Source organism: Nyctereutes procyonoides, unplaced genomic scaffold, assembly GCF_905146905.1.
Source record: "Nyctereutes procyonoides isolate TBG_1078 unplaced genomic scaffold, NYPRO_anot_genome, whole genome shotgun sequence".
NCBI classification, from domain to species: domain Eukaryota; kingdom Metazoa; phylum Chordata; class Mammalia; order Carnivora; family Canidae; genus Nyctereutes; species Nyctereutes procyonoides.
In genome coordinates, this window is record NW_026575128.1 from 20,968,359 (window position 1) to 20,983,732 (window position 15,374).

The 15,374-nt window shown below is 36.5% G+C and overlaps 1 protein-coding gene across 1 annotated transcript in view; it reads left to right on the forward strand.

The window, feature by feature from the left end:
• NAV3 (neuron navigator 3) overlaps positions 1–15,374 on the forward strand; it is a 357,285-nt gene that overhangs the window by 297,255 nt on the left and 44,656 nt on the right. The window contains 2 exon segments of the mRNA XM_055341892.1: positions 2,884–2,967; positions 12,875–12,986. Of these exon segments, the coding sequence (XP_055197867.1) occupies positions 2,884–2,967; positions 12,875–12,986 (196 nt within the window).

Below are 15,374 nucleotides of genomic sequence, written 5' to 3' on the forward strand. Positions count from 1 at the left end.
TATTAAGTTTTTCAGATAAGATCTATTGTCCTATTGTCAATTGCTTTTGCTTTTTATTTTCTCTCCATTGAGGTGAGAAAGATCATCACTGGTAGTAATGGTTTCTATTATTTGTTTCTTGTACTCTCTTTCCATTAATCCAATTGGTGAGAAATTTAACCTTGTATTAACTCAAAGTAACAAAGTTAATCTGATAACCGAGGCAAGGCAACATAATTTAAATAAAGCATAATTTAAATAAAGCATAACATAAATTTAAATAAAGCAGTGTTTCACTGACACATCTCTAGCATATTTTTCACAGAGAACAATGTGACTCAAAATGTTCTTTGGTAACTGGTTATACATTTTCTTATGAATAATTAGTGAACACCAATGTTCCAAAGATTGAAAACTGACAATCTCATAGTGAACATTTTGTATTAACTAATAGCTAAAAAATACAGGCAGTACATTTATTCAGCATATTCACATTCCTACTTTCTTTGCCATATTTTAACTCTTGTTTAACTGAGAAAATATGCATAGAAGATAAAGTTTAAATTTTCTTCCAAGTTTATACATTCAAGTTTATATATCCAATAATTAAGCCTTACAGTTGTTTTGGAGAATTAAAATTGCAATATTGAGTAGATTCCTGCATTACTTTTAGTAAATATTAATGGTGGTTTTCGGCCAGAATTTTCACTATTCTAAGAGAAAATGAGCAATTTTATTTTAGGATTTAGTAACCCATTGTATATAATGGGCAAATATATTATAAATCATGGCAAATGGGCAAATATATTATATTTGGGCAAATATATTATAAGTCACATGGAGCAATGCATTACAGCAAAATCTAACTACTGCTACGCACCACATGGGTGACTCTCAGAAACACAATGTTAAGAAAAAGAAAACAGTCACAAAAAAATTGTTGCCATATGATTCCATTATGATAGTTTTAAAAATAGACAAAGCTAAAATAAAGTGTTTAGGGATGCAACTAAAAAGAGAAGCAAGACAATCATTACCATAAGTGCTTATCTGTGGAAAGGGAGAGGGGACAGTAATAAGAGAAAGATAAGGGAAAATTTCTAGGGTCTTCACTTGTCCTATTTTTTGACTTGGCTGGTGAGTGTATGAATGTTCACTGCATGAGAAAACAATGAGCTGTGCCTTTTCATTTTGTTCACTTTTAATATGATTTATATGATTTAATATGCTTTTGTTCTCTTTTTAAATTTTCTTACAATAAAAAGGTTACATATGAGAGAATGGAACATAAGCTAATTTCTGATGTATGAAGCCTGATGCAATGATATTCCTTATCACTGAAAACATTTTAAGCTCAAGATACTATCCCTTTTTTTTTGAAAAAAGAGTATTATTTATCATATTAAATCTGCTAACTAACCTTGGAGTATGATTCTCATGGTTGTGCATGTGAGAGAGAGAGAAAGAGAGAGATTTGGTGGGAAAATGAGATAGAGGCAGGAGAGAGTGGAAAAAGAATAAAAGTTTGTATCAGTGGACTGAAGATTAATAGAAGAAGTATCCTCCACAAATTATCTTTCTCTATATTGTTGTGTCAGGAAAAGGAGGGGAGCAGCGCAGGATAAGCTCAGAGCTAGGAACAAGGACGCCTTTGTATCGTGATCCTAATGGAAGGGACTTGTACCTTCTAGCTGTTACCAGTAGTGGAATATACACTTCTTTCTGTTACGAATAATGGAATAAATTTCTAGTGCCCTAATCCTTTGGACTCCTGCAATCCATGTGATAATGGCTACCTCAGCTTTTCAGCTCTGTGAGAGTTACAAGGTGATATACTTTAGTAAGTCCTTTTACTCCTTTCTCTCAAAAAATTAATCTTTGGCCGAGGGTTGCCAAACCCCCCCCCACACACACACACACATAGTTTATTAGCGATGTAGGTTGTAAAATAAATTCTATCATCATGTCTTTGTAAGGGCACAATAAAAGTAGATCGGTTTAAGATAACACACCTGTAGTTCTCCTCAAGCAACAGTGAGAGATTGAAGCACCTCTTCAAGCTTAATATTCTGTGTGGATGAAGCTGATAGATAATGGCATGTCAACAGAACCTGGCCTATTTTAGAGCTGTGAGATTGTCAAATACCTCTTAATCATAAGAGTTTGGGTTTTATCAAAAAAAAAAGAGTTTGGGTTTTATACTGCAATAAGTGTAATTCCCTGAGATTTAAAAGAAAGCCATGAAAACTTAAATAAAATATGACTGAATATTATTTCTAGCTGGCCTACCTGTACTTCCTTCGTTGAAGGGAATAAAGTAGCAATAAAAGCCCTTTTATTGTAAAGAGTTTGGAAAGTGAAGACAACTCTTTCTGATACCATTCTGTTGTAAGCACGAAGAGAGGAAAGGTAATGTTATAGCTGTCAGCAGATGTCTGACACTAGAAGGAGAGTATCGGTACAATAAAGGAGCAAACAATATCTTCAAAGGTCATCATGGAGGTATAAAAATGAGAAACATTTGTCCATTGGCTATTGCAGGGACCTCCTCTTGAGCATTAAGTCTAAAAACTTGGCACCTCAGAACAGTGTTCTGTATTTTGGGTGTCAAGTCCTCTGTGATATGCAAGTCAGAAGGTGTTATTATTTGCAAAATACCATCCCTTTTCAGAAGTTGAATTCACATTAAATGTCAAGAGATGGAATTTAAACTGAAGTTTAGAAATGATAAACAAAAATTTGTGTTAAGGGAGCGTCATCACTGAAAGCTAACGGTGATGGTCATAGTATTTAAAAAGTTCGAATACCTGAAATTGAGCATTTTATAAAATCAAGAGTTTTCATCCATCCATCCATATACAAGGTTCTGACATTTAAAATGTGTTCCTTCCATCTTGTTCACAGGCTCACCTCGTAGCAGCTTTTGAAAAGAGCTTAGGGAATATGACTGGCCGGCTGCAGAGTCTAACCATGACAGCAGAACAGAAGGTATGTTCACGAATGACCACAGGGGCTTGAAATAAGACAGCAAGTTGCATAGGATGTTTAAACAATGCATGACCTGCAGCTCCTTAAGCATAATACTGGAGGGGATCCATTCCATTCTAAATTGGAAAATGGCAAGATAATACTTTTTCTTTTCAGATTTTAAAGACTTGTGATTCAGTTTGATCCATATTAGGACACACACACACACACACAAGTTCTTTCCAGGCAGTCTATTATTTTACTTCTGATTGGACCTATTAAAAGAATACCAAATGTTAAGAAAGAGAAACAGTCATATATGAGAAGAGTTAGAATATTCTAGGAACAGTTTGTCATGCAGTTGACAAGAATTGCACTCTGACAAGCATTTTCACAAACTCATGGTCTGTAAGCCCAGATAGAGACCATGGCAGTAATTGGAGATACCGGTGGAGAAAGTCTGGAGGAGATGCGAGGACTCTCTAAAGTCAGGGGACTCTTGTTGCAGCGTCTGTGGGCAAGAGCCTGAAACACTGACCCTGAGCTGAAGTTTAGAAATACGGAATGCTACAGGAAGATTTGTGTCACTTGGGAGTAACGAGGTCTAGTTGGCATCTGGGGGTGCTGCCTTTGAAAAGTAAAGTTAACTCATATCAAAAACTTGAAAATAATTCACATCCGTTTTATGGAGGGGAGGGGGAGAAGAAATTCTAAAAAGAAAGAAACAGAGAATTTAGTTCACAAGACAGACAGAATCAAAAAAGTCCATTTCGCCGAGAAAGAATCTGGACATTTCCATGGGATGACCAGTAACTTCCCTCTCTGCCGTGACTTCGGTGACCCTCACCTGAGTCCTTGGATGGGGGTTAGAGACAGATGAAGTCTCTAAAAGTGTATGGAAACATTTGTAAAAACTGCATATGTGCATCATTTGAGCAAATGTCCACAGTTTTCATCTAATTTCCAAAGAGATGCAAAACCTAAAAAGCTTTGGGTATTTTCAGAATCAGCACCTAGATCTATCCTTAGAGATGGTTTCAGTTTTGTCTTCAGTTCTGTAAAGTATGTCATTAGCGTTGGAGAACTAGTGTGTGTTACCATTTTGTCAGTTTACCATTTTTTAAATTAAAAAAAAAAAAAACCTGAATGAACAGCCCAATTAAACTAAAGAGAAAATCAAATATTCCTGTGATAGCCTGCCGTAATTAGCAAACTCTATTTAATTCGCCTTTTCACTCTCCTATTTCAGAGAATCCCCCCACCCCTGAAAGAGAACACTGTCCTTCCCCGTCACGGGATCTTCCCTGTAAGGGAAGATGACAAATGCCTTTTGAGCACAGGGATTTTATCTTCATCTTTCATCATACCACTTCACTATGTAACCTAAGAGCTTAGTAAATAGGATGCCAAGGTCTTGTAGGGCAGCCAAGTGGGAAAGTGTGTGAAGGCTGGAGCCCGGGAAAGCTTGAGTGAGAATCTCGAAGGAACTTCCTAAGAGCTGTAGAATCTTCCTTCACTGACCCTCACATTCGTCATTTGAAAAGTCAGGTTTATAATAACAACCTTGTAGATTCGCTGTGGGATACTATGCAATACCACAGACAGTGGACAGGCAAACACATGTTACCTTTCTTTGCACTTCTCTCCTTTTTTTCCTCTTAAAAAAATATGGGATAAATCAAATTCATCATTGGCCATATGCCAGGAACATTGCTTGAAATCATGGTTAGTGTTTAAGTCTCAATATCTTTAAGAAGTCAAAATTAATGCTTTTTAGCAACCCATATTGCCTACAATTCTTTTATATTTATGAGTACATTTTCTCATGGAAATTGGAAAACTCTGCATTTGTTAATGCCTATGAATAATGCCTTGAATATTTTTAAATACATCTGCATAATGCGTGGAATTTTGTCATTGTGTGCACATTACCCATAAAGTAACATTGCCAAAATTATAAAATTTTCTCAGAAGATATCGTGATGTCTGAAATTGCCTTGCCTTTTTTTAACTGAAAATAAAATGATTGCTTGTCTCGTTGCAAGCTGCATGCACACAACGATGTTAGGAAGTGGTTTATGTTATTAATCTGAGATTTAAAACTTTCCTATTTCCAAGGTGGCCTTGGGAATCATAAAACTAATTGCAATATGATATGGCATGATTCAATAACAGGATCTAGTGAAAACAAGTAGAAGAATGTATATAACAAGATGCCCGAGCCTATGTAATTACTACCGCAAAGCGCTGAATGGAATTGAATGTCAGGGAAGCTAAGGCACAAAGGGAGATTGCTTGGCATGTCTAGTTCTCATTTTCTGACCAGAAAGAGCATAATTTAGATCGAAGAGACAAACTTTTTGGCACTGAACTCAAGGACAAATTTATTGTAAAGTTTCTTAAATTGGGGTCATGGAATAACAAAAGACAAAATCACCGTTGAAATAGACATTTCTCTAAAAGCTGAGGGCATAGCATTTAATCATATTTCAGTAAAGTCATTTCTTCAGGGAGCTGAGATAAAAGGGTATATTGCTCTCTGGTGATCCAACAATCCTGGGAAAAGATTAGCGCATACAGAGCAGAGGTTTTTGAAACTCTGTTCTTGGAGTTCCAAGGCTCATTTGTCCATTTAATCATTCACCAAAGTTCTATTGAATTTCTACTGTGTAGGAAAGAAAGACTGCTCTAGCTACTGAGAATTCAGCAGTGAAAAAAATACATATATGTGTGTATAATATATACATGTATATATAGTACATACATATATATTACATATAATATATGCATTTTATATACACACACTGTTTATGTCCTAGTTTATAACTGGTTATAACATAAAATAGAGATCATATTCTAGTATGTGACAAATTATGATAAAAATACAGGATTTCAGGTAAAGATAAGTACCACTGAAAATGTTGAGAGTGAAGATATTGGGAAGTGAAGGTGGGATGCTACCACAGGAAGCAACAGAAGTCAAGGTTGGGTTACATACTTGAGAAATGTTAATGAGACTGGGACTCAAACCCTCAAATGTAAATGAAACTAGGACTCAAATCCAAGTCTTTAGGCTTCTTCTGGCTTTAAAGTATGATTTTCAACAACCATATGGCGTTAATAGTCTGAAAACTGTATCAAAATTTTAGTTTCATGTATAGACCAAGTCCACTTCCTTGAATAGTATCTTAAAATCTTTCCCTGCTCCTAGATGCCAAATCTGTAATCCTGATTATCTTGCCAGACCACTGCTTTTATACACTTATAACCTGGTGAGAAAGAAAAGACATGTATGAATAACTCAGGAGGCAGAAAATTTGGGGTGCTATTGGAAGTATAGGAGTGTCCTGAGCGTACTCACAGGAGACTACTGCATCTTCACTTAGGCTCCAGAGTAGAGATGGCATAGAGGACTCCCTTGGGCTCTGGGAGGATAAAAAAGATTAATTTTTGGAAAGTGGGGGGACTACATGTTATAAAAGAAGGGTCACCATGAGCTTGAGCAGCAAAGAGGGAAGAGGGAGACATACAGGGAAAATGAAGGGATGTAGAGAGAAATGTGGAACTGAGGCTAGAAAGATGTCTAAGGAATCTGGTCCTTGAAAACAAGGAGCCATTCCAAGGCTTTTGCCATTAGACTAATATGATAAAAGTTAATGAAGATCGATCCCATAGTTTAACAACATCTTCAGTAACCACTAGAAGGCTCATGTTACATAATAGTAAGTCTGCAACTAGGAAAAATTAAGATAATTGTCATGAATACTTGTTGGCTGTCTCTAGGTATTGCTCTATGCCTAACCTAAGGCTCAATAGATTATGACAATGACATAGTCTGATCAATAATTATACCTGCATTTGTAGTCCTTGTCCCTTATTAGCATTTCTCCCCCAAGATTCTTTGAGAAAATTAAGACTTAATGCCCTGAGATATCAATTATAAATGATAAAGTAACTTCTTTTCTCTGCACATGGAATGGTGCAAACTTTGTACCATCCGTGTCAGAATTGGAAAAAAATGCCATTCAAATTATCGTTCAGCACTTTATTTTCTTATAGAATGCCAGATGAGGAAGGCTGTAATACAAGTCATCAAAAGGCAAGAATTCTACAAATGTGTATTTTAATGAATGAATTTTTTTTTCAGAACTACTGCTAAATCCAGGTGAATGTACTAATAAGGCTGTACTCACTGATAATTAGAAGACTTCCAAATTAATTCCCTCCAGCAATTGTACCAGAGGCAATTAGAACATATACTAAGGTGTACTAGGTTCGTCTTATTAGAATGTCTGAGCACAGGGGTGCTTGGGTGGCTCTTGATTTCAACTCAGGTTATGATCTCAGGTTGTGAGATTGAGCCCCATGTCCAAATCCATGCTGGGCATGAAGCCTGCTTAAGATTATTCTATTTTTCTCTTTCCTTCTCTTAAAAAAAAAAAAAGAATGTCAGACACAGCGGAGGAATATCTTTTTGTTTAAGTCGTAGAGCTCAGATATTGATCCTTATGCCAACCGTAAAGTCCAGAGTTTGCTCATTCTTCCCCCTGTGAAGCTACTTTTTTTGGTGACTAGATAAATAGAAGCTTAAATATTAAAAATGAGAAAATCCAAGTCCCTGGAAATGGATAATGTAGAACTAGCTAAAACTTTATTTGAATTGGGTCTTTACATTAACTTTTCTCAGTTTAGGTTAAAAGTAGAAGTGTTTTTTAAAATGTATCACTAGAGTCATGGGGCACCTGGGTTAAGCAGTTGGTTAAGCATCTGCCTCCAACTCAGGTCATGATCCCAGCCCCACATCAGACTCCCTGCTCGGTGGGGAGTCTGCTTCACCCTCTGCCTGCCACTCCCCCGCCTTTCTCTCTCGCTCTCCCCCCCCCCTTTCTGTCAAATAAATAAAATCTTTTAAAATATTATCACTAGAGTTGGAAAATACATTCATTAGCCTTTTAGAACATAGGATAATTTGAATCCATATTGTTCGTGGAATCAAGTTAGTTGCACTACTGGGATTTGGGGAACTTAGTGCATTTAGAATGCACTTAGTGCATTTAGAATCAGGCCTGGCTTCTTCTTTCAATAGAAGAACAATATTTCAAGGCACACACATGGGTGTGGGGAGTGGGATGTGTTTCAAGAAACTACAGCTAGATAGTGTAAGATTAACTCAGGGTCGGTGTAAGGAAGCAAAAAACAGATTTAGGAGAAATTTTTAAGAGTCTTGTCCAGAAGGTCCAGTTGGTTGATGAGACTTATTGCTAAATTTGTGGGATTTTCAACAAGGCCTGTGTCCAGGAGAAATTTGGAAAGAGGTCAGATGCAGTTAGAAAATTAGGTTGAAAAGGACACCAAGTAAGGCTAGTTTACGACAAAGTATTTGATCATCTCATTTTGAAGCGTCCCAAGTCTGACCTTGATAACTTGTTTAGTTTAGAGACATGTACAAAGCAGTTAGAAAAGATATTGACTTCATCTGGCTTCTTTTACACAAGAATCTCTCATGGAAAACTCGAATCTTACATGATCTGCAGACGTTTGTGGCATCATTATCTGAATAGCTTATTGTAGGTGAACAAAGTTTTAGTTTGATTCCCACTTTTGAAAATTGGAAAAATATCAACAAGGTATGATCTGATCATCTGTTCCCAAGATCCTGTACAGAATTATCCTAGCCCCCAGCTTCTCTTCGGTATATGATGAAGAGAGTAGAAATTGGAAGCTACTGCATTAGAAGTATGATATGGCTTTAAATCCATATCTTGATGGCATATACATTTTCCAGGGTTTTCTTCTGAGAGTTTAATTGAGAGTCTCAAAATTGAAGTATTGTCCATTTGGTCACCTTCAAAATATAGAGACTAAATGGAAATATTTCATAGTATCAAACAATTTTATATTTGGCTATTTCTAGAACTCACTTCTAATTATATTTCTGACCCACACTCCCCACCGTGGCCAAAAAAAAAAGGTGTGTGTCATAGTTGTACTTGGAAGCAGCATTTACAATTTCTAAGCATTAGAGTCATCTTTGGTTAAGGGGTGCCCCCTTGGGCTCTGCACTCACCCTACAGTCTATTTGGGATTCTCTCTCTCTCTCCCTCTCCCTCTCCTTCTGTTCCTCCTGCTCTCTCTCTCTCTCTCTCTCAAATAAATAAATATTTAAATAAAGAAAAATAAAGCTTAATAATAACTGTGAACCACCAGCTGTAATTACGAAGGAGAAAAAAAGGAAGACTAGAAATAAACTATTAAACAATTTCTATGTCTCAGCCAAGTTTTCATTTTAAAGTGCCTTATAATTTTTTTTTCTTTTAGGATTTCATTTATTTATTCATGAGAGACACAGAAAGAGAGCGGCAGAGACACAGGCAGAGGGAGCAGCAGGCTCCTTGCAGGAAGCCCGATGCGGGACTCGATCCTGGGGCCGTGGTTCACACCCTGAGTCAAAGGCGGATGCTCAACCGCTGAGCCACCCAGGCACCCCTCCCTATATTAATCTTTATATACTTACCCACTGGAAAAGAGAGAAAGGAAAACCTGACTTTGTTGCTGTCCAAAGGAAATGATTTCACCGATTTAGCCATATCCAGACTTTCTGGTTATAATGAGTAATAAAGTCATGGATGTTTTTGGCACTGTAGATGATCAAACACCCTCTTGTTAAAACATAAGTAGAATCCAGGCACCTGGGTGCCGCACTGGGTGAACCGCCTCTGGCTCAGGTTCATGACCTCAGGGTCCTAGCACTGAGTCCCACATCTGCCTCCCTGCTCAGCAGGGAGTCTGCTTCTCCCTCCCCCTCTGCCCTTCTCCTCTGCTCATGCTCTCTGGCTCTCGCTCTCTCTCAAATAAATAAATAAAATTGTTTTTAAGAACATAAGTAGAATTGAAGCTTTACATTATTCTTTGAAGGAAGGAAACACCTATTTAACATAGACCAGAATGTTTGAACAAAATCATCCCAACATTTGCTGAGATCATAAATCAGGTGAAAATCTGTTGTTGTACAAAGTGTCCACAGCAAGGTAAGCTGAATGCACTAAATGGTCTGGAAGCACAGAGAAGGGACCCTTTTTTTCTGAAAGGAAAACTGAGAGGTGTCGAGTGTATGGAGACACTTCACCAGGGCCTTTAGTGGTGAGAAACATACTTAAAGCAAAGGGAAAAATCCTATGGAAAGACTCAGAGAGAGGGATAGTTCTAGTTTGAGTGATGTGGAAGGTGGATCTCATTAACTGAAATACGAAAGGAAGGAAGGAATTTTTACAGATAAGAGATACCTAGTTCAGGTTTGAACAGATTTTCAGTGTCAAATTTAACTACGTTTTAAATTAAAGACACTGGAATATGTTATAGGCCCTTGCTTATACTTATAAAGTTCCCCTGAAGAATGACTTATATGAATGTGGCTAAACTAATTTTTTCACACATGTGATTTTCCCGACTTAATGAATATGGATATGTTACCTGGTTATTTGTCCTTCGGGTCTATTGTGACATGCTGCATAACAAGGAGCCTGCTAATAACTGTTGTTTTTTTTTAAAGATACTTAATTTTAGGGGCACCTGGGGGGCTCAGTTGATTGTCTGTCTTCAGGTCAGGTCATGATCCCAGGGTCCTGGGATGGAGCCCCCGTGTCAGGCTCCCTGCTCAGTGGGGACCCTGCTTCTCCCTCTGCCCCTGCCAATCCCCCTGCCCGTGCTCACTCACTTGCTCCCTCTCTCTTTCTCGCAAATAAATTAATAATCCTTAAAGAAAAGATACCTAGTTTTAAAAGTTATGATTCTTCTATCTCATACTAAATGTGGTTTTCTAAAAAACCCATATTCCTTGAGCATTTCACTTCTAATCTTTTTAAAAATAGTTTGAGATTTCTCTACAAAAGACTGAAGTTTAGACTTTGAGTCATAAAATGGATGGATAAGTCAGCTTACTCATAAAATTAAGCTGTATTTTTTAGACCTTTTATGAGATCTCATTTCCATTTTTCTTCTTTCAACGTAAGGCCAGTGTACTAGCAGATTTTTCAATCTACAGTACAAGCACTAGTGACTTTAAATTCAAGGATGTAAAGTAATTAAAATCTGATTTTAATTAAAATTTAACATGTACTTTAGTCTATATGTTGTAAAATTGCTATTTAAATTGTATGGTTTGCTAAGTGTGTGCTACAGAGCTCCTTTTGTGAATAACTTTCTGGTAAAAGCAGAATGAATTTCAGTAAACATTTTATCTGTTGAGAGATTTATTTTAAATGGAAAATATATCAAGTTTTGGAAAACGTATGTATTATTAGAGCAAGGGACAAAATTACAGAAAGAATTTGGAGAGACTGAAAAATTATGATGAATTGGATCTGAATTTTATATTGTGGCCCTGGAAGTTTCCCACAAACATGGTATTTTTCTTTTATGATAAATACATGCAAATTAAATTACAGTCAAATACTTGAAGACCCAGCTGTGAATGCAAGAGGTTGCTACTGACCGTTCATTATGAAATTCTTTGACTTATAAACTATTAGAAATCTACAAGAGGGTTTTTTAAAAAATATCTGTGATCTACTAGAAATATGTCAGATGGCCAAGAAAAAGTTATAGGATGTGCTAGGTATCTATTCCAAACTTGACTATCATTTCAATTAGCATTGTCCTTTTTTTTTTTTTTAAGTGTCTAAGATTAGAATAGTCTCTGGATGTTTTTACATCTAAAGTAGTTTCCTACAAAGGCAATTGTCATGATCTTACTGCTTTACATATATTCTGGAAGGTGGAGAGTAGGAGTAACCTATTTACTATGGAGGGAAGAACCTGAGCCTGATTCTTTTGATTTCTGCCAAAGATGCTAGAGAAAATGATCAATGACCATTATATTCCCTCAGAATTCTCCCTCTAAGAGACTGATAAGAATTCTAATTTTTAGAGTTGCCACCACTGCCAAGAATTTTGAATGCCCCTTGTTTTCAAGCTCCTGATGGAAACACTGCCCACGCTGAAACAATACTTTTACTTCCTTTTTTGGAGAGACACATATCTTGTCTTCCTCATTCTTCCTCATAGTCATTTCTGGTAAAATAATTCACTTCGATAAATGTGAAAGATCACATTTATATGTTCAGTGGGACACATCTTAAAGTTACTCTGGGTTCAATAAGAAAATAGATGTTTCATGACAATTTGATTTGTAAGCTACCTTTTTTTGTGAATTAGTATTATTTAAGGAATGTAGATTGCATGTATTTCTATTCACTTAAAAAAAAAAATCCCTGTGTTGCTTTGGCTTGGTAAAATTGGGTCTCCAATCTAGGAATCTTACTGGATGAAAAGTATCAGAATCTAAGATGACCTTGACTTGCCCAGCAGAATTTAATAAGATGACCATTTGGTAGGAATGAGTTAGGGCTGACTTCCTGCTTTTATACTTGAGTATAAAGAATCCTTTCTCCAAGTGCAAAGTAAGTGAGACAAAATCTAAAGTCATCCATTCAACAAGAATTCAGCGTTTCCGGCTGACAGTAAATGCAATGTGATGCACCTGGACAGTTCTGCTAGCGAGGTGATATAACCATGGTGGCATTAATAAGTTTGGTATAAAATGGGCAGTGTGATATCTTGCTTTATGTTGCACTGGTCAGCTTTAATTGCCATCCTTCAAAAGGAATAAAGGCTATTCAGATCACATTTATAAGAGAATAACCAAGGTTTTTGTTTGTTTGTTTGTTTTTGTTTTGTTTTCTTTTAGTTTCCCTGAACATTTAGGCAAATAAGAATTGTTAGATATGACTTAATGGGGTCATCAGGCATCCAAATCTCCCAGGATGTTAGTACTACATAAAATTAAACCCATGTGATTGTGAATTATGAACAAGGACATTTTACTGTTTTCTCTAGGTATTAAAACTTCTAAATTCTATTTGTTTCACAGGAGTCTGAACTTATAGAACTAAGAGAAACCATTGAAATGCTGAAGGCCCAGAACTCTGCTGCCCAGGCAGCTATTCAGGGAGCCCTGAACGGTCCAGACCACCCTCCCAAAGGTATATTTGGAAATATTGCCATTTTTCATCCAATAATAATAGGGATATATTTTATTTATTTATTAGAGTGAAGCTGCTTTTACTCAGGGCACTTTGTTTTATAATGAATAAATTGGTATTAATACAGTCAAAATCCCAGAATTCAAGAACAGTAGCTTTCCTTATCAATAATTTCTAATTAAGCTTAAGGAATTTGCTTCTGTAGTCATACACACATTTTTCTCCATTCTATTTAGTGAAAGTGGGGATGGGGAGGTTTCTTAATACATTCATGTCTGACTTCAAGCAAAACACACCCTGTAAGGAGTATGAAAATCTAGGTCTGAAAACAAAAATCAAATAGTCAATATGATAAAATATCAATAATAGGTATGGGGAACAGCTCGTTCTGGATGGAGGCAGTGAAAAGGTACACTTTCTACAGAAATGTTAAAAACAGGAAGAAAAAAGACTAAAAGTCTGCTTTTAATTATCATTATGCCTCATCAGTTCTAAACAATAATAAAATAATCTTATTTGTCACCACACCCTCCTTAGTTTCCCACCAGCAGAAATGCTTTGTATTCATGTCCTGTCATTTATTTTCCTTTGCATGGGCTCTACTTATTCATATCCTAATCTTTTCAACAGCACTCAGGATGCTCTTCATCAGCTAGAAAAATACTTTTCTAAATTCTGAATGCTCTGTCATGTATTTTCCCATCTACAGGTGAATCCATTCCAGGAGAAATCCATTTGATAGAATCTGTTAATGTCTCCAGCAGCCAGTCACACTTCAGACCACTGGAGTCTGGGTTCTCTTACCATCAAACCAAGACTGTTCTCTCCAGGACCCATAATGACTTACAGGACACTAAATCCAATACAACATGTAAAATTCTTATTGTATTTGACAGTCTAAGTAGCATTTGATGCTGACTGTCCATTCCATCCTTCTTGACACATTTCATTTCTTCTAATGTTTGTGACATTAACATTCTTAGTTTTTCTCCTGTTCCTTTGAAATCTCTTTCAAAATTTCTTTTGCAGGTTCATTCATTTGTATCCATTTCTTAAATGTTGGTGTTTCTTAGAACCCAGTCCTCAGCTCTCTTCCTTTATGATTTTGTACATTGTGATTCTCTTTATCCTACCCAAAAGTCTATAAAGCTCATCTAATACTCTAGCTATACTTATCTTTTATGTGTTGGTAACTGGTAATATATCTCTCCAGGCTGGGCTCATCTATTGAGTTACAGATCTATAAATGTAGTGCCCAAGAGAGAGCTCCATTTGGTTATCTTTGGATGTCTGTGTATCACACCCAATTCGACATCTCCAAATTTGAACTTGTCATCTTCCCTCTTAGACCTGCTATGCCTTCAGTGTTCTTGCCTCAGTAAATGATACCATCATCCTTCCATATAGCCATAAATCTAGAGGTCATTCATAGATCGTCCTCTACTCATTCTTTAAATCATCAAGTTCTGTTGATTCCACCCATTAAATATCTCTTGGGTCTGTCCTGTTTCTCTGACCATGCTATCACCGTCTCTCATCGCTCCCCTGAACTATGACCACAAATTCCTACGTCCTTCCTGCCTTTCATCTTCTATCAGTTTATATCGTTTTTCACACTGAAACCAAAGCAATTATCAACAGCATATATCTACAGGTATCTCATTGCTTTTAGGATGAAATATAAACTTCTTAACATGACTTAATCTCTCTTCACCAACTTTGTTCATTCAGCAGGTATTTATTGATTGCCTATTATTAGCTAGACACTGCTCTAGGCCTTGTGCTTTGCGCCTTTTTTTTTTTGTTATATTGTATATTTTACGTATCCTGAACTTCCAATTCTCTAAAAGTTCTTTGTATGTTCTGTTTATTTCTACTTAAAATTTTCAGCCTTGTTTGTTCAGTGTAAAAACTTCCTGAGACCTTAAAAGAGTTGGCCTAAGTATGCCTCCTTGACTCTTACACTGGATAAAGTTCCTTTGTGATATTTTTTTGGAAATAACTGTACTTCTATCAAAGTTCGTATCATACTTCAATGCCTTAATTTATTTAAGGTCTACCTCTTTCTGATCAATGGTGAAGTGGTTTGTTTTTTTTTCAGTCTAAGTGGCTGTGATGGTGCCTTAAACATAAAAGGGGCTTATTTGAATTTTAATTTATAATTTTTGGGGGACGCCTGGGTGGCTCAGCAGTTGAGCATTTGCTTTTGGCTCAGGTCGTGACCCCAGGGTCTGGGGATCAAGTCCCGCATGGGCCTCCCTGCATGGAGCCTGCTTCACCCTCTGCCTATATCTCTGCCTCTCTCTCGCTCTGTCATGAATAAATAAATAAAATCTTCTTTAAAAATAAAAAAAATAAAATATAATTTTTTAAATACTTGAATTTAAA